This window comes from Phacochoerus africanus, chromosome 1, assembly GCF_016906955.1.
Source record: "Phacochoerus africanus isolate WHEZ1 chromosome 1, ROS_Pafr_v1, whole genome shotgun sequence".
NCBI lineage: Eukaryota > Metazoa > Chordata > Mammalia > Artiodactyla > Suidae > Phacochoerus > Phacochoerus africanus.
The window spans coordinates 163,494,593-163,517,421 of record NC_062544.1 but is presented as its reverse complement, the minus strand read 5'-3'; the positions used below and the strand labels follow the sequence as shown (position 1 = coordinate 163,517,421).

Genomic DNA, 22,829 nt, shown 5'->3' with positions numbered 1-22,829 from the left:
TCCATACTGTTTTCCATAGTGGTTGTACTAATTTACATTCCCACCAACAGTGTAGGGGGTTCCCTTTTCTCCACGCCTTCTCCAGCATTTGATATTTGTAGACTTAGTAATAAAGGCCATTCTGACAGGTGGTACCTCATTGTAGTTTTGATTTACATTTCTCTAATAATTAGTGATGTTGAGCATTTTTTCATGTGCCTAGTTTCCATCCATATGTTTTCTTTGGAGAAATATCTATGTAGGTCTCCTGCCCATTTTTCAATTCAGTTTTTTGTTGTTGAGTTGTATGAGTTATTCCTCCTACTTTGCTGAATTTGTGTATCAGAGCAAGTAGTTTTTTTTCTTTTTGGGTCTCACCTGTGGCATCTGTAAGTTCCTGGGCTAGGGATTAAATCTCAGCCACATCTGCAACCTGTGCTACAGCTACAGCATTACAGAACCCTTAACCCACTGCATAGGGCTAGGGATTGAACTGGTGCTGCCACAGAGACAAGCTGGATCATTAACCTACTGCATCAGAGTGGGAACTCTCCAGATTGAGAAGTTTTTGTGTGGAGTCCTTGGAGTTTTCCTTATATAGTATCATGTCGTCTCCCATATAGTGACAGTTTTACTTCTCTTCCAATTTGTGTACCTTTTCTTTCTTTTTTGTCCAATAGGTGTGGCTAGGACTTCTAATACTATGTTGAACAAAAGTGGTGAGAGTGGGCATCCTTATATTGTTCCAGATTTTAGCAGGAAGGCTTTCAACTTTTCTCTGTTGAGTATTATATTGACTGTGGGTTTGTCATAGATGGCTTTTATTATGTTGAGATATGTTCCTTCTACACCCACTTTGGTAAGAGTATTTATCATCAATGGATGTTGGATTTTGTCATATGCTTTTTCTGCATCTGATGAGATGATCATGTGGTTTTTGACTTTGTTGTTGTTGTTGTTAAAAGAGTATATTACATGGATTGATTTGCGTATTTTGAACCATCCTTGTGAACTTGGGATGAATCCTACTTGGTCAAGGTGTATGATCTTTTTCATATGTTGTTGGATTCATTTTGCTAAAGTTTTGAGAATTTTTGCATCTATATTCATCAAAGATATTGGCCTGTGATTTTTTTTTTTTTTTGGTAGTATCTTTGGTTTGGTATTAGATTGTTTGTGGCTTCATAGAATGTCTTTCAGAGTGTTCCTTCTTCAGTCTTTTGGAAGAGTTTAAGAAGGATCGGTATAAACTCTTCTTTATGTGTTTGGTGGAATTTGCCTGTGAAACCATCTGATCATGGACATTTGTTTGTGGAGAGTTTTTTTAATTATTAGTACATATTCAATTTCGTTTCTAGTGATTCGTCTATTCAAGTTACCTGTTTCTTCTTGATTCATTTATGATGGGCTGTCTTTTTCTAGAAGGTTGTCCATTTCTTCTAGGTTGTCAAAATTGTTGGCATGTAATTGTTTGCAGTATTCTCTGATGGTTTTTTATTTTATTTTATTTATTTCTGCAGTGTCTGTTGAAATTTCTCCTTTTTCCTTTCTTATTTTGTTTATTTGGGTTCCCTCTCTCTTCTTGGTGAGTCTGGCCAGAGGTTTTTCAATTTTGTTTACCCTTTCAGAGAACCAGCTCTTGGTTTTTTTCTATTTTTTTTTAAACACTGTTTTATTGATTTTCTTTCTGATCTTTATAATTTCTTTCCTTCTGCTGATTAGGGTTTGTTTGCTTTTTTCTAATTTTTTTAGATAGTAGATTAGGTTGTTGATTTGAGAATTTTCTTGTTTTTTGAGGAAGGCCTGTATCATGTGAACCTTCTTCTAAGAAGTGTTTTTATGGCATCCCATAGATTTTGTTTGGTTGTGTTTTCATTGTCATTTGTCTCAAGGTATTTTTTAGTTTCCTCTTTGATTTCCTCGGTTACCATTGGTTTTTTAGTAGCATGTTGTTTAATGAAGCCTTTCTTTAGTAATCTTCCTTTTAGCAATAATAAACTTTTTTATGCCTTGACATATAGCTAAGGTACTTTGTTTTAAAAAACATTGATTTAATTCATGTATGAAAAGTTAGGATATGTTAAAGTACAGGCTTTGCTCTGTATTAATGGTATAATTGTTAGCAAGATATTCGAGTTTCTTAACTCAGCCTGGTTACGTCTTCTATAAAAGGGAATTTATACATAATCTACCTAATTAAGGTTGTTATAAAAATGAAATGAACTAATATAGATAATGTGTTTGGAACATTGTCTGATACTCATACTTTATGTCAGCTTAAAATGTGTTATGTAAATGTTCTTCCTGTGTGAAAACTAATAAATCACTTTGCTCTAGTTTTTGGTAGAATCCCTCCACTCCAGTCAGATGACAGCACTTCCTAGTACTCCATGCCAGAATGCTGAGATGCGAAAACAAGATGTAGCTCACCAGAGAGAAATGGCTCTAAATACCTTGTCTGAAATTGCCAACGTCTTTGACTTTCCTGACCTTAATCGTTTCCTTACTGTAAGTTGCAGAGTGTGGTTGACTTGATTGAGGTTTTCAATCCAATATTTTGTGTTTATTCCATTCTAGATTTTTTTAAAGAAAATTTGGCAAGTAAATTAGGACCATAGATTTTCAAACTTGCAGGTTTTCTTTTGACTTTGATTTGGTAATGTTATTTATGTTACACAAGTTAAATACATGTTGATTTGAATCATTGCTCTATATGGTTAGCTATCCTGCAAGGTTGATACTAATTGATTAATGCTAGTTAATTCAGTATACTGAGGCTTTATGTCTTTAATGCTCTGATTGATTCTGTTGGTAATGCAAAGTCTAATATGATCATATCTATGGAGTTGGAGTAATATAGTACAAACTAGTGGTATAGACAATCTTCTGCGAATTCAGATGACAGAGCGTATGCTATGGAGTGGTTTGGGAAGCTTTTGAAAAGTCATTTGTGGGGTTCAAGTTTAAAAGCTAGATGGTGTAGATTATCTTCTGATGTTTTCCCAAAGGCAAAGTTTATTACTCTTAGTTAATGTTATAGTGGTGATTGATGCAGAATTTTCCCCTATAGTATTCTTGTATTCTAACAGACTTAAATTGCTTGTAAATTGGATAAATCCTAGAAGGAAATATGATACTTTACACTAAGGACCACAAAGATATTTTTACCTTTTCATTCAGTAATTCCACTCTGGGAACCCCAAAGCACAGTTGTTTATTGCAACACTTACCAAGTAGCAAATAAACAAAACCATGGGATTAAACAAAAAGTCTAATATTTAGGTCATAGAATATTATGTACCTTAACATAATAATTATAAATACTTTGTGGAAACTACCTTATAATGTCATAAGAGTCTTACAGGATTTGTTTTTTTTTTTTTTTGTCTTTTTAGGGCTGCACCGCCGGCACATGGAGGGTCCCAGGCTAGGGGTCTAATTGCAGCTACAGCCGCCAGCCTACGGCACAGCCACAGCACCACAGGATCCAAGCTGTGTGTTCGACATACACCACAGCTCACGACAACACCGGATCCTTAACCTACTGAGTGAGGCCAGGGATCGAACCCACAACCTCATGGTTCCTAGTTGGATTCATTTCTGCTGTGCCATGACGGGAACTCCATCTTACAGGATTAATACTAAGTTGAAAGCCATAATACAAATAAGGTTTAAGTGTCTCAGAGAGAAGGGCTTGAGTCACGTTAGCTCTCATAGCTTCAGTGGCTAGGATAGTGACTGGCATGTAGTGGTCGTTTGTTAGATACATGAATAAATAAAAGGTCAGTGATTCTGTGTTTGGAATTTTATATGTTGTTTTATGAATAATATCTTAGAGGAAATAGACTAAAATCAAAATAGGTTTTGTTGCCATTTTGGGGTGGCGGTGTTAAAAAGGTTCCCTTTAACATTGTAGCATCAATTTTTAATTTAAAAAACTTAAAATAGTGTATTTTTGGCTACTCTTGCTTATTGTCTAAATACTAGTTAGCTCAAAAAATCAGGCTTGGAACTTCTGCCTTCATAGCATGAGTATATATTAACACACACTTATGAAGAATTTTATTTACTACTTGTAGCATCTTGTAAATGAGCTACTACATTAGCTTATTTATTGTCTGTTTCTCCCACTCTGCAGTGTAAACTGTGCCATCTTGCCTAGTTTTTCACTGTTTATCTGCAGTGCCAGAATCACAGTAGATACTCAGTGAATATCTGTTGAATGATTAAATGGTCAGTCTGAATTCAAACATGTTGTATATGGACTCCAAATTTGCAAAGTGTTTTAAAATATTTTTGCACATAGCTTGTGTGAATATTCTATCATCTCAGTTTTGGTAATTTTAGTGTTTCTTTTTTAGAGGACATTACAAGTTCTGCTACCTGACCTTGCTGCCAAAGCGAGCCCTGCAGCTTCTGCTCTCATTCGAACTTTAGGAAAACAATTAAATGTCAATCGTAGAGAGATTTTAATAAATAACTTCAAGTATATTTTTTCCCATTTGGTTTGTTCCTGTTCTAAGGATGAATTAGAACGTGCCCTTCATTATCTAAAGGTAATTAAACATTTGTATATACTTTACTCTTTTGTTTAAATCAGCATTATAAGGAAGCTGTTGTGACATTCTTATAGGAAGTAGAGTAGGTAAACTTATAGTCTATCATAGGGTAATATAAGTTCAAATGGTATTATGTAAATAAGCTTTGTCCTGGGCCAAGAGGAGAGTATTAAATAGAATTATTCTTTTGCTATTTTCTTTCATTATTTTACTATAATGGTATATAACAGTCATCCATTTGTGGATCAGATTCTTAGCTAATTTTATTTTATTATTTTTTTTTCTTTTTAGGACCACAACTGTGGCATTGGGAACTTCCTAGGCTAGGGGTTGAGTTGGAGCTGCAGCTGCCAGCCTATGCTACAGCCACAGCAATGCCGGATCCAAGCCGCATCTGTGACTTACACTGCAGCTTGAGGCAATGCTAGCTTCTTAATCCACTGAGTGAGGCTAGGGATCGAACCTATATCCTCCCGCCACTATGTTGGGTTCTTAACCCACTGAGCCACAACGGGAACTCCATCAGCTAATTTTATTTTAAAATTTATTAATTTGGGTTCCTGTCATGGCTCGGCAGTTAGCAAACCCAAGTAGCATCAATGAGGACGTGAGTTCGATCCCTTGCCTCACCCAGTGGGTTAAGGATCCATTGTTGCCATGAGTTGGGGTGTCGTGTAGTTCGCAGACAAGGCTTGGATCCTGCATTGCTATGGCTGTGGTGTAGGCCAGTGGTTACAGCTCTGATTGGACCCCTAGCCTGGGAACCTCCTTCAACTGTTGTATAATGTCATCATTGAGTTTAGTGGTTTAGTGCTCTGATTACAATTGGATCCAATTTTTTTGCTAGTTTTCAAGTTTAAAATTATAGATTGTGGAGTTCCCGTCATGGCACAGTGGTTAACGAATCCAACTAGGAACCATGAGGTTGAGGGTTTGGTCCCTGCCCTTGCTAAGTGGGTTAATGATCTGGCGTTGCCGTGAGCTGTGGTGTAGGTTGCAGACGCAGCTCGGATCTCGCGTTGCTGTGGCTCTGGCGTAGGCTGGTGGCTGCAATTCCGATTGGACCCCTAGCCTGGGAACCTCCATATGCTGCAGAAGCGGCCCAAGAAATAGCAAAAAGACAATAAATAAATAAATAAATAATAAATTAAAGCATTCTTTAAAAAAAAAATTATAGATTGTGCTTCTTTTTTTGACATCATGGCAGTAACAATATCAGAGGAATAATAGATTGCATGGAAACAGGAGGACCTGTCAGATATGCGTTTGTAACTCTGTTGTTTTCTCTGATATTCATTTATTTCATATATTTTATGATGTGCTAACAGTGGATCACTTGACAATTGAGAGTTATTTATTCACTTTGAGAAACAGAATTTGTATTGTAGAGGTGAAATGACAACATCCCACTGCTTACTACATGTCACAAACTTTGCTAAACAATTTTTATTTTTTATTTTTGTCTTTTTAGGGCCACACCCACAGCATATGGAGGTTCCCAGGCTAGGAGTCAAATTGGAGCTATAGCCACTGGCCTGCACCACAGCAACATGGGATCTGAGCCACGTCTTCAACCTACACCATAGCTCATAGCAACGTGGGATCCTTAACCCACTGAGCAAGGCAGGGGATCAAACACAGGTCCTTATGGATGCTAGTCAGGTTCGTTAACCACTGAGCCATGGCAGGATCTCCCAAGCTAAACAATTTTTATGAATCATTTCACTTGGATAACTCCTCACCATTACCCAGTGAGATAAGGGTACTATTATTTTTCCATTGTGTTGATGAAAAAACTAAGCCAGAGAGAGGTCAGATTAGGTTACTTGTCCAAGTCATAGCACAAGTAATAAGTAACAAAGCTGGAATTTATGTACCAACCGTCTGACTAGAAAGACTGTGCTCTAAGCCACTGTACTACAGTTTCCTCCCAGGGGTGACATTTCCTTGAATAATGAGTGGATGACATTTTCAAACTTTATAGAATATAAACTAGATTCCCTTTTTAAAATTTCATTTCAAAATGAAGTCTGATCACTTCTCTTTGTTACCTCTACCCAATAGCAGACCTACCAGTAGAAAACAAGATTAGAATCCTTTTCCAATGCCTTTTTTTTTTTTTGTCTTTTTGCTATTTCTTGGGCCGCTCCCGCGGCATATGGAGGTTCCCAGGCTAGGGGTTGAATCGGAGCTGTAGCCACTAGCCTACGCCAGAGCCACAGCAACGCGGGATCCGAGCCGCGTCTGCAACCTACACCACAGCTCACGGCAACGCCGGATCGTTAACCCACTGAGCAAGTGCAGGGACCGAACCCTCAACCTCATGGTTCCTAGTCGGATTCGTTAACCACTGCGCCACGACGGGAACTCCTCCAATGCCTTTTTTATATCATTAGTAATTCTTATCACCTGATCTAGAGCTCCTGATTGATTAATAGTGTATTAAAACCAATTTACTTATTGCTAAGATGTTAGTATGAAGAAAAAATCATTTTTTTAATGTGTTTTTGGGTTAGAATGAAACGGAAATTGAACTGGGGAGCCTGTTGAGACAAGATTTCCAAGGACTGCATAATGAATTATTGCTGCGTATTGGAGAACACTATCAACAGGTTTTCAATGGTTTGTCAATACTTGCCTCATTTGCATCTAGTGATGATCCATATCAGGGCCCAAGAGACATCACATCACCAGAACTAATGGTAAGGAATATATTGTATGGGATTTTTGTTTTGTTTTTCTCCTTTTCATAGCTTAATTGTGAAATTGGAGAAACAGGTGTTTTATGTATTTTCCAAATGCTAGAGATTTATTTAAATTGGGGTTTTTATTTTGCAAATGCTGATGACTTAAATTGTATGGTCACAGTATTCATATTAAAGCTGAAAATTTTTTAATTTCAAATTACTTCAGAGTTTATTTTTTTTACTATAGATTGGAATATGTTTGTAGCTCCCCCCCACTACCCCTTCTTGCCACAACATACTAACTTTGTCGGTTCTATCTATATTTAAATCCATTGTTGGATATAAGTTAGAAAATACGTTATTCCTTTTTATGAAATCATCTTACTATTTTATTTCTTTAACTGAATAAACATAAAAATCCTCAGGCTTACTACTTTTTTCTTTTGATTGCCCTCATTCTTTTAAGAGAGTCGAAGGACTATCAGCAAAATATATTGAAAGGTTTCTGTCTCTGCTTTTTCATTTCCCATTCATTCCTTAGCTCATTCTGATCTGACTCTGTTTTCAATATTCTACTGAAATTCATCTTGTCAAGGTCAAAAAGTCTTCTGCTAGCAAATCCAATGGTCATATCTCTTCCTATCTTAGTCATCGTTTTAGTAGCATTCACTACAACTGACCATCCTTTCTTATGTGGCATCTGTGATACCACATATTCTTGATTTTCTTTTGCTTCACTGTATACTCATTCTTCTTCTTCTTCTTCTTCTTTTTTTTTTTTTTTATGGCCACAACCATGGCACATGGAAGTTCCCAGGCTAGGGAATTCAGAGCTGCAGCTGCTGGCCTATGCCACAGCCTCAGCAACACTGGATCTGAACCTCATCGTGACCTGCAACACAGCTTACAGCAATACTGGGTCCTTAACCCACTGATTGAGGCCAGAGATTGAACCCTCATCCTTATGGATACTAGTCAGATTCTTAACCCACTGAGCTACAATGGGAACTCCTCATTGTTCCCATCTTAGACTCAGAGGAGCTAAGTAACTTACCCAGCGTCAGGTACTGGAAAGTGTCAAAATTGGGACACAAAGCTAGGTTTGGCTGACCTAAAGAACTTACCATCTCCTCTAGGACCCTCTTTCAAGAAAGAATTAACCCTATCCACTTTTCAGGAGCCCCAAAGTGCCATGGTCAGTGATACCTAACCTATAAAAGGGTACCATGGCTTGTACCCCTTTATTACTATTAGCTCAGTGGATGTTGACCCCTATATGTCAGTCGTTCTGGCGGGGTACCTATTCCTTAATCAAGTGCTTCTTTTTCCCATCTTAGCTCTAAATGCTCTAGATAAGGACATTCAGTTGTCTTTTTCTGTTCTTCTCCTTAAGATAAATATCTTCTCTACTCTGGATCCTGACATGAGTCAGATCCTGAAGGTTCCATTATAGCTCAACTTTTTAATTCAAAAGCTTATGATTTTCTCACTGTTCAGTACTGTCTAATCATTCTTTATCATGGTGATTGTAAATCAGTTTCACTAATTTTTAAAATATCACACATGAAAATATATGCTTTGGGAGAAACTAAATTCATCAAGTGTTTATTTCCAGTATTCCTATTGTAGTTAGATAAGATAGAAATGATATTAAATAGTTGATTTATGAAATATGAGCTGTATAAAATATATATAACTATATGTATAATAAAATTTGATCTGTATAAAAATATATATATATTTATAATATCTTTTTTTGTGTGTTTTTTTTTTCCCCCTTAGGCTGATTATTTGCAACCGAAGTTGTTGGGCATTTTGGCCTTTTTTAACATGCAGTTACTGAGCTCCAGTGTTGGCATCGAAGAGAAGAAAATGGTAGGCAGAGATAGCTGAGTTAGAAAGTCCCAGAACAGAATTCATATAGACTATGCAGGAGACATGACTTTTGCTTCTGGCTGCAAACATTCAAAGATAAAAAATAATCAAACATATCCTATTCTGTATTCCTGAACAACTCACATAAACTTTTGGGGAGTCTAACAAGAGGAATTATATTATTTCTGGTTCTTTTGTTAATAAGAGACGGAAAGCTTACTCAAACTGGCTTAAAAGAATTTGTTGGCTCCATAACTAAAAGTGTAAGGATAATATAGCTTTGAATATAACTTGATTTTGGACCAGATGTTCTCGGAATTAATCGCTTGGCTCAAATTCCCTTGGATTGGCCCTAACTAAAGTGCCAGGTGATGACCCCAACAGCTTCACTCTGACATCATCACAACATCTAGCTCGATGGGAAATAGGAGACCAGCAATCCGTGATTGCTCAAACAAATGATGCAGCCATTATTGAATTCACTGGTTCACATTGGTCTGATGTGAGTCATGGCCCATGGTGTTTTTGAATACCAAAAATGGTTAGGTTATTTGAAAGTAAAGTATTTGTCAGTATATGTTTAAATAAATTTGGCACAATGAAATTTCATTATGATCGCTGGCACAGTTAATTTACCGCTGGAGATTTTTGTCCATAGATTGGGATAAAATTTTAGATACTGATTAAATTTATTGTTTTTTTATTGTTTTTCACTTTGCAGTCAATAAAATTATAATAAAAGCCCATGAATAGAAGCTTTTATTTCAGTCTGGCCAACAACTTCTGGCCTACACCTGCTGGCCTACACCTTCTCTTAATGACCTTCAGGAGCCAAGAAAGATGATATAGTAGTAATCTCTAAAAATTTTAGCAACCGTTATGTGTTCTTTTGCTGTCAACTAGTAAATTTAATCTCCCAGACAATTTCTGTCTACATAAAATCTTTCTTATTGCTGTCCCAAGTGAGAGAATAACCTCAATGTAAAAAACTAGAGTTTTTTTGCTTATTTTGTTTGTTTTGTTTGTTTTTTTTTTTAGGGCCTCACCTGAAGCATGTGGAAGTTCTCAAGCTAGGGGTTGAATCCGAGCTACAGCTGCTGGCCTACACCACAGCCACAGCAACATAGGATCCAAGCCATGTCTGTGACCTACACCACAGTTCACCACAATGCTGGATCCTCAACCCACTGAGTGAGGCCAGGGATTGAACCCGTATCCTCATGGTTCCTAGTCGGGTTCATTAACTGCTGAGCCACAAAGAGAACTCCATAGTTTGTTTTAAACCTTAAAGATCTTGCATGTTTTCACACATAGTTAAGGTTTACTAGAGAGTTTCTTTACCCCTTTATTAGAATCTAGAGTTATTCATACAAGTCTGATTCTGTGTTCCACACGAATAAAATCTGTGTTTTATTTTCTGAGTATATAATTAAATTAGTTGTTTGTTTTACCAAATTAAAGCACGTTGAATTTAATACTATTAGGACAAAAAATGCTTGTGCTACATAGCAGCTTGGGATGGATATGAAGTTTAAATAATAGGTATTATATTCCTAATAAATTTGAAAATTACTGCTTAAGAGGACCACTGGGAACAAAATATCAAATCACCTTCAAAGGGAAAAAAGAAAAACAAAACAGAACTTAGCTTATTTTTTTCAAATTTATTATTCTTGTCTTTTGTTTTCTTTAGGGCTGCACCCGCAGCATATGGAGGTTCCCAGACTAGGGAGTCGAATTGGAGCTATAGCCATCCCCTTATGCCACAGCCATAGCAATACCAGATCCAAGCTGCGTCTGTGACGTACACCACAGCTCACAGCAACAGTGAATCCTTAATGCACTGAGCTAGGCCAGGGATTGAACCTGTCTCCTCATGGATGCTAGTCAGATTTCATTTCCGCTGATCCTCAAATGGGAACTCCCTCAAATTTATTTTTCTTACATAAGCAGTTGGACATGGAGTTCCCGTCGTGGCACAGTGGTTAACGAATCCGACTAGGAACCATGAGGTTGAGGGTTCGGTCCCTGCCCTTGCTCAGTGGGTTAATGATCCGGCGTTGTCGTGAGTTGTGGTGTAGGTTGCAGACGCGGCTCAGATCCCGTGTTGCTGTGGCTCTGGCGTAGGCCGGCAGATACAGCTCCGATCAGACCCCTAGCCTGGGAACCTCCATGTGCCGCGGGAGCGGCCCAAGAAATAGCACACAAAAGAAAAAAAAAGAAAAAAAAAAAAAGCAGTTGGACAAAATGAACTGGCTAGCATTTTTTAAACCTTGTGTTGCCAGAGAGTAGATACTACTCTGAGATTAAGGTGGAAAGCACTTTTCCTCAGGACTTATCTGCTCCTGCAAGCTTGTTTTTAAAACTCTGCTTACTTTATAGGCCTTGAACAGTTTGATGTCTTTGATGAAATTGATGGGACCCAAACATGTCAGTTCTGTAAGGGTGAAGATGATGACCACACTGAGAACTGGCCTTCGATTCAAAGATGATTTTCCTGAATTGTGTTGCAGGTAAATGACTACGTGATTTTTTGCATTTTTCAGTAGCACTCACTTGAATTCTTATCTCTTTGAGAGAAATTGGATTCAAACCAGAAATAATTAAGATAGGCTCTTTGTATTGAAAAGGGAATGTGTTTACTTCTTTAAAAACATTTTGCTGTGATATCTTCTAATATACTGGGAAATAGAATAATATGAACCCCTGCATACCCATTTTTCCAACTCAGTAGTTGTCAACATTGTTAATCTTATTTAATCTTTGTACTTCTACTTTATTTATTGTTGCTTGGAATGTTTTAAAGAAAACCCCATTATATTTCATTGTACTTCTAAATATTTCAGAGGTATTTAAGGAGTAAGGACATTTTAAAAAATATATAACCAGGAGTTCCCGTTGTGGCTCAGCAGTTAACAAACCCGAATAACATCCATGAGGACTTGGGTTCGATCCCTGGCCTTGCTCAGTGGGTAAAGGATCTGACTTTGCCATGAGCTGTGGTGTAGGTTGCAGACACGGCTCAAATCTGGTGTTCCTGTCTGTGGTGTAGGCCAGCTGCTACAGCTCTGATTCAACCCCTAGCCTGGGAACTCCATATGCCAAGGGTGTGGCCCTAAAAAGACAAAAAAAATAAATAAATAGAAATAAAAATAAATAAAAAATATATAACCATTGTAAATTATTATAGTTAGCAGAATTAATAGGAATTCCTTTAATGTCATCTAAAAGCCGTATTTCCCCAGTTGTCTCAAATGTGTTTTTCCCAAAGATGTTGGTTTATTTGAGTTGGAATTCATATTAGTTGCACGTGCCGTACGTTTGGTTGTTTGGTACCCTAAGTAATTCTTATAACTGGATTCGTCCCTTAAATTCCCTCTCATTTCTTTTACGCCATTGAGATTTTGGCCTATAGGATTTGGCTGATGGTTAGTTTAATTTAATTTTAGTATTACTGCCAACACTAAGACTACTGAATTCAGTTTAAGCTTCTTGAAGTTTCTTTTTGTTCTTGACAATATTTTATTGGAGGTGTATAATCAGAATAATATGTTTTAAAGTCATGTGAAATTATTCTTTCCTATGTGCATGTGCCATCAACTTGGTATGTTAGCATCAGTTATTTCAGTTTGCTTGAAATTTTAAGAGGTTACTTTTTCTTTCAATTTTATTTAATTTGAAAATCATATAAAACATTTACATTGTTCCAAATTCAAATTTGTGTAACAGGTTATACTCAGAGATATTAATCCTGCCCTAAAAGGTAGCATGTTATAAGCATTGTTTTTCACCTTGCTTTTTTTTGACTTAATGTATTATGGAAATCACTCTGAATAATACAGTACTGAATCTTTATTCCATTTTTACAGTTGCTTTGTAATTTTATTGTTTGTATGTATCATTGTTCAGCTAATAATTGATGGAACTTTAAAAATAATAAAAATGATGTGACTTTTAATTTTTTTTTTTCCATAGAGCTTGGGACTGCTTTGTTCGCTGCCTAGATCATGCTTATCTAGGCTCCCTTCTCAGTCATGTAATAGTAGCTTTATTACCTCTCATACACATCCAGCCTAAAGAAACTGCAGCTATATTTCACTACCTCATAATTGAAAACAGGTATTGTAAATTAATAAAGATAGCAGCTGTTTATTACTATACATTTATGTCTCAAGGTATTAAGATTACTTTTGGTAATGCAGAACTGTTCACATTCTTTTTCATTTAGAGTCTATCAGTAAATAGAAGTAATTGACATGCCTTAAGTCAATACATATCAAAGTGATGCCCTTTGAGTTGTAATATTGATTTTATTATAAATATATTTTAAACTTGGTCAATAACTCAAAATTATTTTTTATCAATTTTGAAAGAGGTGAGGCAAATTTGCCTTTCTTCTCACAGTTAAAAGGCAGACAGATGAATGTATGAGAAAGGTTAGGAGGGCTAATCACTTATTTCTTCAGCTTACCTTAGATGAAACCCTTATTATTTCATTGCATTAACCTTTTAACCAGTCTCTTTTCCCTATAGCTTTTATTACATGTCTTCATATTGTTCACATATTAAAACATATGTTTCTCTTTGCCTGAAACATTCTAGCATACAGAAACAGTCTATCCTAATTGTTATCTTGATATTCAAGGTGTTCCAAAATCTAGCTACATCTTATTTCTTAAAATCCTTTCCCCGGATTTTTTATCATATACACTAGGCTGTAGCCAATCCAAACTGCTAGTGCAAGAGTATTCATCATTCCTTTCACTTTCTTTTTTTGTTTGTTTGTTTTAGATTTAATGATTGTTAATATATGCCAAATTGGCTATTATTTTAGTCACATATTTTTTAAAAATTACAAGCATTATGACAACTTCTTTCCACAATCTTCAGCATGCATTCTTTAAAAAGAAAAATGTTTTTCTGTGTAACCATAATACCACTTCCCAACCAATAAAGTTGACAATTCCCTAAAAATTTTTACTATCCAGTCCATGTTCAAATTTCCTAATTCTTCCCAAGTGTCTTTTACAGATGGTTCTAAGAAACAAGAATCCAGCTGAAGACTATGCATTTGTTTGCTAAATCTTTATTTTTTTTTTGTCTTTTTGCTATTTCTTGGGCCGCTCCCGCAGCATATGGAGGTTCCCAGGCTAGGGGTCAAATCGGAGCTGTAACCACCAGCCTACGCCAGAGCCACAGCAACGCAGGATCCGAGCCGCGTCTGCAACCTACACCACAGCTCACGGCAACGCCAGATCTTTAACCCACTGAGCAAGTGCAGGGAACCCTCAACCTCATGGTTGCTAGTCGGATTCGTTAACCACTGTGCCATGACGGGAACTCCATTTTTTTTTTTTGCTAAATCTTTAAAGTTTCTTTAAGCTGTAACAGTTCTCTTTCCACTGCTTTCCCTCCACTGTGCTTGTGTTTTCTTTTCATTACTTTCGTTTTTATTTTTTATTTATTTATTTATTTATTTATTTATTTATTTATTTATTTTGTCTTTTTGCCATTTCTTGGGCTGCTCTCCTGACATATGGAGTTCCCAGGCTCCTCATTTTTATTTTTCACTCAGGCTGTTTTTAGACTGGAATGCCTTTCTATACACTTAATTTTTTTTTTCCATTTTTGCGCATGCCATTGCATGTCATAGTTCCTTTGCTTCTGAAAAATTGGGATTTAACTACTATTTATTTACTTATCCATATGTTATTGCCATTCCCATTAATCATTTTCAGTAACTGTCCAATCAGGGAGAAAGTACAAAGAAAACTTTATGGAGGATTTTTTTCGCAATTAAAATACTTTTTTTAGGAGTTCCTGTTGTGGTGCAGTAGTTAACGAATCCGACTAGGAACCATGAGGTCGCAGGTTCAATCCCTGCCCTTGCTCAGTGGGTTAACGATCCGGCGTTGCCATGAGCTGTGGTGTAGTTTGCAAATGCAGCTCAGATCCCATGTTGCTGTGGCTGTGGTATAGGCCAGCGGGTACAGCTCCTATTAGACCCCTAGCCTGGGAACCTCCATATGACGTTGGAGCGGCCCAAGAAATGGCAAAAAAAGACAAAAAAAAACAAAAAACTTTTTTTTAAATTTTGTACATAATAAAACAACATAATCACTGATATAGGTCACCTTTCAGATCCCTTTTGGATTATCGTATGTATAGTATATCTTTGCTGCCTATTATAGAGGAATCATTTCTCTGCATTTTCATAATAATAAAAAATTTAGGAGTTCCCGTTGTGGCTTAGTGATTGACAAATCCGACTAGGAACCATGAGGTTGCTGGTTTGATCCCTGGTCTTGTTCAGTGGGTTAAGGATCCAGTGTTGCTGTGGCTGTCGTGTAGGCCGGTAGCTACAGCTCCAATTAGACCCCTAGCCTGGGAACCTCCATATGCTGTAGGTGTGGCCATAGAAAAGACAAAAAAAAAAAATTATTCACTATGCTGGCTAGAAGACCTTACCTTCTCTGAGCGTTCTCTTTCTTATTGTTACATCCCCAATGTCTAGCACTAATAGCACTGAGTAGTTACTTAATACATATTTGTTGCATGAGTTAATGAAGACTGGAATTTAGAAACACTTTTATTTGGACTCAGAAGTATTTTTTTTTGTCTTTTGTCTTTTGTCTTTTTAGGGCCGTGCCTGCGGCATATGGAGGTTCCCAGGCTAGGGGTTCAATTGGCAGTGTTGCTGCCAGCCTACACCAGAGCCACAGCAATGCCAGACCCACGCTGAGACTGCGACCTACACCACAGTCAGCAGCAACACTGGATCCTTAACCCGCTGGGCGAGGCCAGGGATCCAACCCACAACCTCATGGTTCCTCGTTGGATTCGTTTCCACTGTGCCACAATGGGAACTCCGACCTAGTAGTATTGGAGTTTTATATTTGAAGCAAATTGAAACTGTAGCCTCAATAGGAATCACTTAAATATTTTCTTCTAACATTTTTTGTGAGAATTTGTGTTTTGGAGTTGGGTTTGACTATCTATTGCTGCATGACAAACCACTCCAAAACCTAGTGTCTTAAAACAACAAGCATTTTTATTTACTCATGATTTTTCAATCAGGGCTGGACTCAGCTAGTCAGTTCCTTGGCATTTTTACCAATGGTCGCTGCAGTCAGCCTGAGGATAGACTTTGCTGGAATTCTCCTTCTTTTCATTTAGTCTCAGAGCTTTTCTCTCTCCAGGTAGCCTGTCGTGATAGTGGCCAGACTTCTTTCATGGTGACTCAGGACTCTCATGAGTTCAAAACCACAAGCTGATAGACTTTTTAACACCTAGGTTCTTAATGTGCCCAACATCTCTGCTGCCATGTTCTGTTTTTTAGAGTAGGTCACATACCTATCCCAAATTGAAGAGAAAGTAGCTATCATTGGTGTATATACTGGGAAGTAAGATTATTCAGGGCCATCAATGTAGCAGGGTGATTTTCTTAGATTTGATTATTTAACACTACTAGCTGAGCATCCTATATGTAGTTAGGAAGAATACCTTGCATGTCAACAATCAACTATCACGCTTAAGTGTTAATTAAATTGACCTGAATTTCAACCTCTGCTTTATTTTTGTGTGTGTTCATATTCAGCAAATAATTCTTTTTCTTCCAACCAACCATTAGGGATGCTGTGCAAGATTTTCTTCATGAAATATATTTTTTACCTGATCATCCAGAATTAAAAAAGATAAAAGCAGTTCTACAGGAATACAGAAAGGTACTTAATTTTTTATGTATGGTTTTGGAGATCATTGATACAGAATTCTTTCAAGGCTCTAACACGCTGAGTAGAGGTTCTTTAGAATCATATCTAGGGATACTCTGATGGCTAATTCCTGATGACAAGATAATCCTATCATGAGACTATAATCTTTAGAAGGAAGTTTTAGCATCTAGGTCAAAGATATAATAGGATTAGATAGAACAGAGGACAAAGAATACAATTCTTGTGCTTTTACTACCCAGATGAGTATGCTTTTTTACTTACAGTCCCTAAAAGAAATGACCATAGCTGCATACTCAGTATAGAAAAAATAGCTGTGAGAGGATTCTGATTATTTTGTGTTATAAACCATGGTATAGGAGTTCCCATCGTGGCACAGTGGTTAACAAATCCGACTAGGAACCATGAGGTTGCGGGTTCGGTCCCTGCCCTTGCTCAGTGGGTTAAAGATCTGGCGTTGCCGTGAGCTGTGGTGTAGGTTGCAGATGCGGCTCGGATCCCGTGTTGCTGTGGCTCTGGCGTAGGCTGGCGGCTACAGCTCCGATTCGACCCCTAGCCTGGGAACCTCCATATGCCGCGGGAGCGGCCCAAAGAAATAGCAAAAAACAAAACAAAACAAAACAAAACCCCGTGGTATGGAAATGTCAGTTTTGACTGATTCTTAGCTTTAAAAGGGGAGTAATCTGTAGTTCCAGCAACTTAAAGTTCAGTGAACTCTTTGAAATTATAAAATATTAGTGCTGATTCCACAGATTTTTAGGGCGGAAAGTTGGATACCTGACCTTGAATCAGAGTAGCAGGTATATTTACTGTGGACCTCAAGATTGATTCTGAAGACTTTGTATCCTTTTTTTTCCTGGGCAAATCTTTAGTCATGAGAAAGTAAGTAGTCAAAATAAAGAGTGAATTATCTGCTTAATCTGTAAACCTTGTTCAAGGCTATTATGTAGCCCATTAAGGTGAACTTGTATATCCTGCTAAGAAGGATTTATTTTGGATAAGTAAATTATTATTTAGTTGAAATAAAACTTTTCTCCTCAACTAAAGATTTTGGAATGAAATTGCTTTCCCTGAGAATTACTAAAAATTCATATGCTGTACAAAGGTAGAGGTGGAAATTATTTTTTAAAACTACTTTCAGTTTTGGTACAGTTTAACTAATGGTAACTGTAGGAAAACGAGGCCTCTGATATGGTTCCTAAAGTGGTGAATTGATAAGGTATATCTCTCTGTGTTCTTTATATAGGAGACCTCTGAGAGTACTGATCTTCAGACAACTCTTCAGCTATCCATGAAAGCAGTTCAACATGAAAATGTAGACGTTCGTATTCATGCTCTTACAAGCTTGAAGGAAACCTTGTATAAAAATCAGGTATACTGAGATATAACTAAAGAGCTATAGAAAAGAAAGGGTGGACAATTAAAGAAAAGATGACAGATTGGTATATTTGCTTGAGACTCAGCAGGTTCAATGAAAGAGGTGATTTTCCTTTTACCAAGATTATAAGATCTGACTTAGATTCAGTAATTCATGAAACACCCTTTGAGGCTGAAGAGGTTTGCAAATTTTGTTGTTGTGTTTGAAGAGTCATGATTTGACAGTTTATTTTAGGTTATTTAACCTTCCTGAGGAAGGGTATATGTGTGTTTGTACAACAGCAGTTGATGTGAGTCTTCTCATAATTTCCTGTACAGATCTTTCATATAAGATTTCAATAATTTTGCCATTTTACATTTTGATGAAATTAACTCCGTTAGTTTTAATGAAGCTAAATTTGTAAGTTATCTTTTTTTTATGGGGCCAATGAACTTTATTCCTTTCCTTGTCAATATAATGTAGAGTATCCCTAACCTTGATGAGGGTGAGAACTGGTATTTAAAATACCAGATCAATAGAAGTCTATAAAATGGAAAAATTTTAAGTGAGATATTTATTTTTTCATATTAGGAACTCATATGATAAGATATGATAGCCTAAGACCCTAAGGAGTTCACAGATTGCAAAATTAGGTTATATTTATTTTCAAGACGATATATATATATATATATATATATATATATATATGTGATATATAAGATATACATGTGGTAACAAGTACATGCTTCTGGGTCAGAGAGCTTGTATAACCAATGTGGGTAACAGCCAATGTAAAGATGATCTTAACACATGTGAGGAGCCTTGAATCTCCTCGAGTATAGTTTTTATGCGCTTCTAACTATACGTCTACGTTATCAGTAGATAATGTAATTAGTATACTGACCCAAAACACCCAGGAAAAAAAAGGAAATGGTTTCTTTTCCAGCTATGGCAAGAACATAACGTCAAAGTTGAAAGCAGTTCATTCTCTATACTACACTGAAACTACTACACTGAAAGGGCCTCTACCTTTTTAATTCAATATAAAGATTTATGAATAGCACAAGATCTTTCCTTTTGGCATAGAGATTTTCTAGTTTAGGTTATTTCCAAGCAGATGACTTGGTCATGATTTAACATACAGAAACATCATATCGATCATCACATCTTCAATGTAAATGACCAAATCTGAGAACTCACTGAGATTTCTTATACTCTTGGAAAAGCTACATCTGCCCCCACTGTCAAGCCTTCCTTCGGTATGAAGTCCCTGTGCCAGTAGATCTGCTAGGTAGAATAAGAAGGTAGTGTACCTGCAGGAGTCTTGAAGATCAGATGAGTAGTCTGAATAAGATAACATGGCCATATTGTTATAGGCTATTTTTGTTAAATGAGAGTTAGTTTAGTTTAGCATGAATATGTAGCTGGATACATTTATTTTAAGTTGGTAAGAAAAAAACTAAAGATAAGGAGGACTTGGTGAAGTGAGGGGAGATAAGAAAAGAAGGGAAAGAATCCAGAGATACATGTCTTCCCAGCCTTACTCAGCAGATACTGACCCAAAACATCTAAGAAAATAGAAGGAATTGGTTTCTTTTTCAACTATGGCAAGAAGGTAACATCAAAGTTGAAAGTAATTCATTGCTATCCAAAAGAATATTCTGTGAGGAAGGGAATGTTCTGTATCTGCACTGTGCAGCCAAGCAGCTACTAGCCACATGCGGTTCTCCAGAGCCCTTGGAATGTATGATTAAGGAACTGAACTCTTAATTTTATTTAATTTTGCTTAATTTAAATGTAAATAGCTACATGTAGACAGTGACAATCTTCTTGTGCAACTCTAGAAGAACCTATTCCAATACTAGAGCATGAAACTGATGTAAGATAACAATGTTAGGGGTCAAGAGAGTCTTTGTAGGGGATGGCATGAGAATCCTTGAAAGAACAGATGCAAAAGGCATTCTTTTAAAAGTTCAACTCTTAGCCAGAGAGACAGGAGAAGATAATTTAGGAGGGTGTTGTAAGGCAGTGTTTTTTTAAAAAACAGATCTAACTGGATAAACAAATAATTAGGTATGATATAGCAACAAGGCACTCTAAAAGATGTTGTAACAGTTAAGGTGATGGCTGATGTAGCCTTAGGTGATGGCTGATGATACTTAACTATTTTGGTTGACTAACCCCACAAAAGTGCTGTACTCTTGGGTAGCCCCCAGGGAATCACTGACATTACTGAAATGACAGCTTCTACTCCTTACTTTTAAGGAGGAATATACATTTTTGAAGGAATAAAAGAGAGCTAAGCTTAGTGGATAACAGATAATTTTAATGTCTGTCAAAAAAATCAAGCTCTAGATCAAACTACTATTGCTACTTAGGTTGAAGTGAGCCCCTATGGTGAAGTCCCAGAAGGACAAGTTGTTTATGTTGAAGCCACAACTTCTGCATTTGTGTTGATGACAAATGCAGAATTCTAATAAAAAGATATTTTACTAATAATTACAAATCTGAGAATGAGCCCATTGAAAATAAAGCTGCTGGGGACTTCCAAGTTATCCTAGGATAATGGTGAGTGCCTACAAGTGAATCTCCACACACCCTGCTGAACATCATAAGGAGCAGCAAGGAGAGAAACTAAAACCATACATAAGTCACACCCTCAACATAACTGTGAGACTGAGAAGACTGTGAACTTCAGATTACCTGTAAGCAGCAGAGCTGTCTCTGGAGCTTGTGTCACAAGTTTGTGTTGAGAGCAGTTAGATTCTGAGGCAACCACATGAAAAAGAAAAAAGTGGAGTGAAAGAACTATGGATGATGACACAAACGTAAAATCACCAGCAGAAAGAGGTGATCCCACTCCCGGTGCAATAATACTGAAAGTTTGATCCAAGATAAGGTACATCAGAGCTTTGGTTATGGGGAAGGGACGTGAAAGGGTATAGATCCTAAGGTTGCAGTCTCTGAAAGTCATTATCTCTGGAAAGAAGTAAAAGAATAGTAAAGAGGAGGCACTTTTTGGAAACTTAGTTGTAAAAAGAAAGAAGAAAGTAAGAGAAATAATTTTAACAGAAATAAGAGGAAACCCACAAAATCAAGGCTATACCAAATCCTCCCCAAAACAACTCCTGCCAAAAAAGCTACTTATGAAAAAAAAACTATACTTTGTTTGCTATGCTGACAGAAGAGAGTACTTTTGAAATCAGAATCTTGCAAGCTACTATAGAATCCTTACTACTACTGCACACAGCTGTTATGAAGGGTCCATAATATAAATAGAAAAAAAAAATGTTCTGTACATATACAAGGTTACTGTAAGGCAATAACAGAAAATGAAAACCAGAGTTCCCCCTGTGGTGTAGCGGGATCGGCAGCATCTTGGGAGCACTGGAGCACAGGTTCGATCTCCAGCCTGGCACAGTAGGTTAAGGCTTAGGTCGCAACTGTGGCTCAGATCTGATCCCTGGCCCCAGAACTATATGCTGTGGGGAGGCCAAAAAAGAAAATGAAAATCAAATCTTTTGGTTGATGACCATTCCTTTCTCAAAATGAATCATAAAGCAGAAGAAAACTAGACTTAGCACTATAACCTGAATTAAATACTTTAAGCAAGCATTTACAAATATAGAAAGAGAATTAAGTGAGAAATTTAAAAAAGAGAAATGGACAAAAATCAAGAAAAAAGAGGTGACTGAACTCAAGAAATTGAAGAAATGGCTCATTGGCTAACGAATCCGACTGGGAACCATGATGTTTCGGGTTCGATCCCTGGCCTCGCCCAGTGGCTTAAGGATCCGGGGTTGCCCGTGAGCTGTGGTGTAGGTTGCAGTCGTGGCTGCAGTCCCGCTGTAGCTGTGGCGTAGGTCGGTGGCTACAACTCCAATTAGACCCCTAGCCTGGGAACCTCCATATGCCATGGGTGTGGCCCTGGAAAAGACAAAAAGAAAAAAAAGAAAAAAAAGAAATTGAAGAAATGAAGATTAAATTATAATGAGTACGAGGGCAGGAATATAAATGACTAAAACTTTAGTAAGGGGCATTGAAGAAAGGCAGAAAAATAATCGAGAAAACAAAAATGAGATTAGAGAAAGGAGTACAAAGAACCAAAGTAGTGAAATGCAAGCTTGGCAAAGATTTCACATGCAAAGAGAATATCTGAAGAAGAGAAATAAAACAATAGAATTAACATTTAAAATGACAATCCAAGGGAGTTCCCATTGTGAAGCAGCAGAAACGAATCTGACTAGTATCCAAGAGGATGTGGGTTTGATCCCTGGCCTCACTCACTGGGTTAAGGATCCACCGTTGCCCATGAGCTGTGGTGTAGGTCGAAGACACAAGTCAGATGCCACATTGCTGGGGCTGTGCTGTAGGCCAGTAGCTATAGCTCCGATTTGACCCTAGCCTGGGAACTTCCATATGCCATGGTGCGGCCCCAAAAAAGCAAAATAAAATAATATAAAATGATAATCCGAGAAAATTTTCTGGAAATAAATCTGCGTATTGAAAGGACCCATTGTGTACCTGTGAAAATTGACCCTAGGACAGTTGACTCTGATATATTGTAGATTTTATTTATTTATTTATTTGTTTATTTATTTATTTTGTCTTTTTGCCTTTTCTAGGGCTGCTCCCGCGGCAT

At 37.1% G+C, this 22,829-nt stretch overlaps 1 protein-coding gene across 3 annotated transcripts in view; it reads left to right on the top strand.

Annotated features, from left to right (window-relative positions):
- The window catches only part of ATR (ATR serine/threonine kinase), a 115,257-nt gene that overhangs the window by 25,057 nt on the left and 67,371 nt on the right, over positions 1 to 22,829 (top strand). For all 3 annotated transcript variants that reach the window (XR_007135455.1, XM_047783927.1, XM_047783940.1), the window contains exons 14-21: positions 2,317 to 2,487; positions 4,341 to 4,535; positions 7,055 to 7,240; positions 9,008 to 9,100; positions 11,483 to 11,613; positions 13,076 to 13,219; positions 16,731 to 16,824; positions 18,077 to 18,202. Coding sequence is in view for 2 of the 3 variants with exons in the window: in XM_047783927.1 (XP_047639883.1) it covers positions 2,317 to 2,487; positions 4,341 to 4,535; positions 7,055 to 7,240; positions 9,008 to 9,100; positions 11,483 to 11,613; positions 13,076 to 13,219; positions 16,731 to 16,824; positions 18,077 to 18,202 (1,140 nt within the window). In the remaining variant the exon portion in view is untranslated. The remainder of the gene's footprint in view (positions 1 to 2,316; positions 2,488 to 4,340; positions 4,536 to 7,054; positions 7,241 to 9,007; positions 9,101 to 11,482; positions 11,614 to 13,075; positions 13,220 to 16,730; positions 16,825 to 18,076; positions 18,203 to 22,829) is intronic.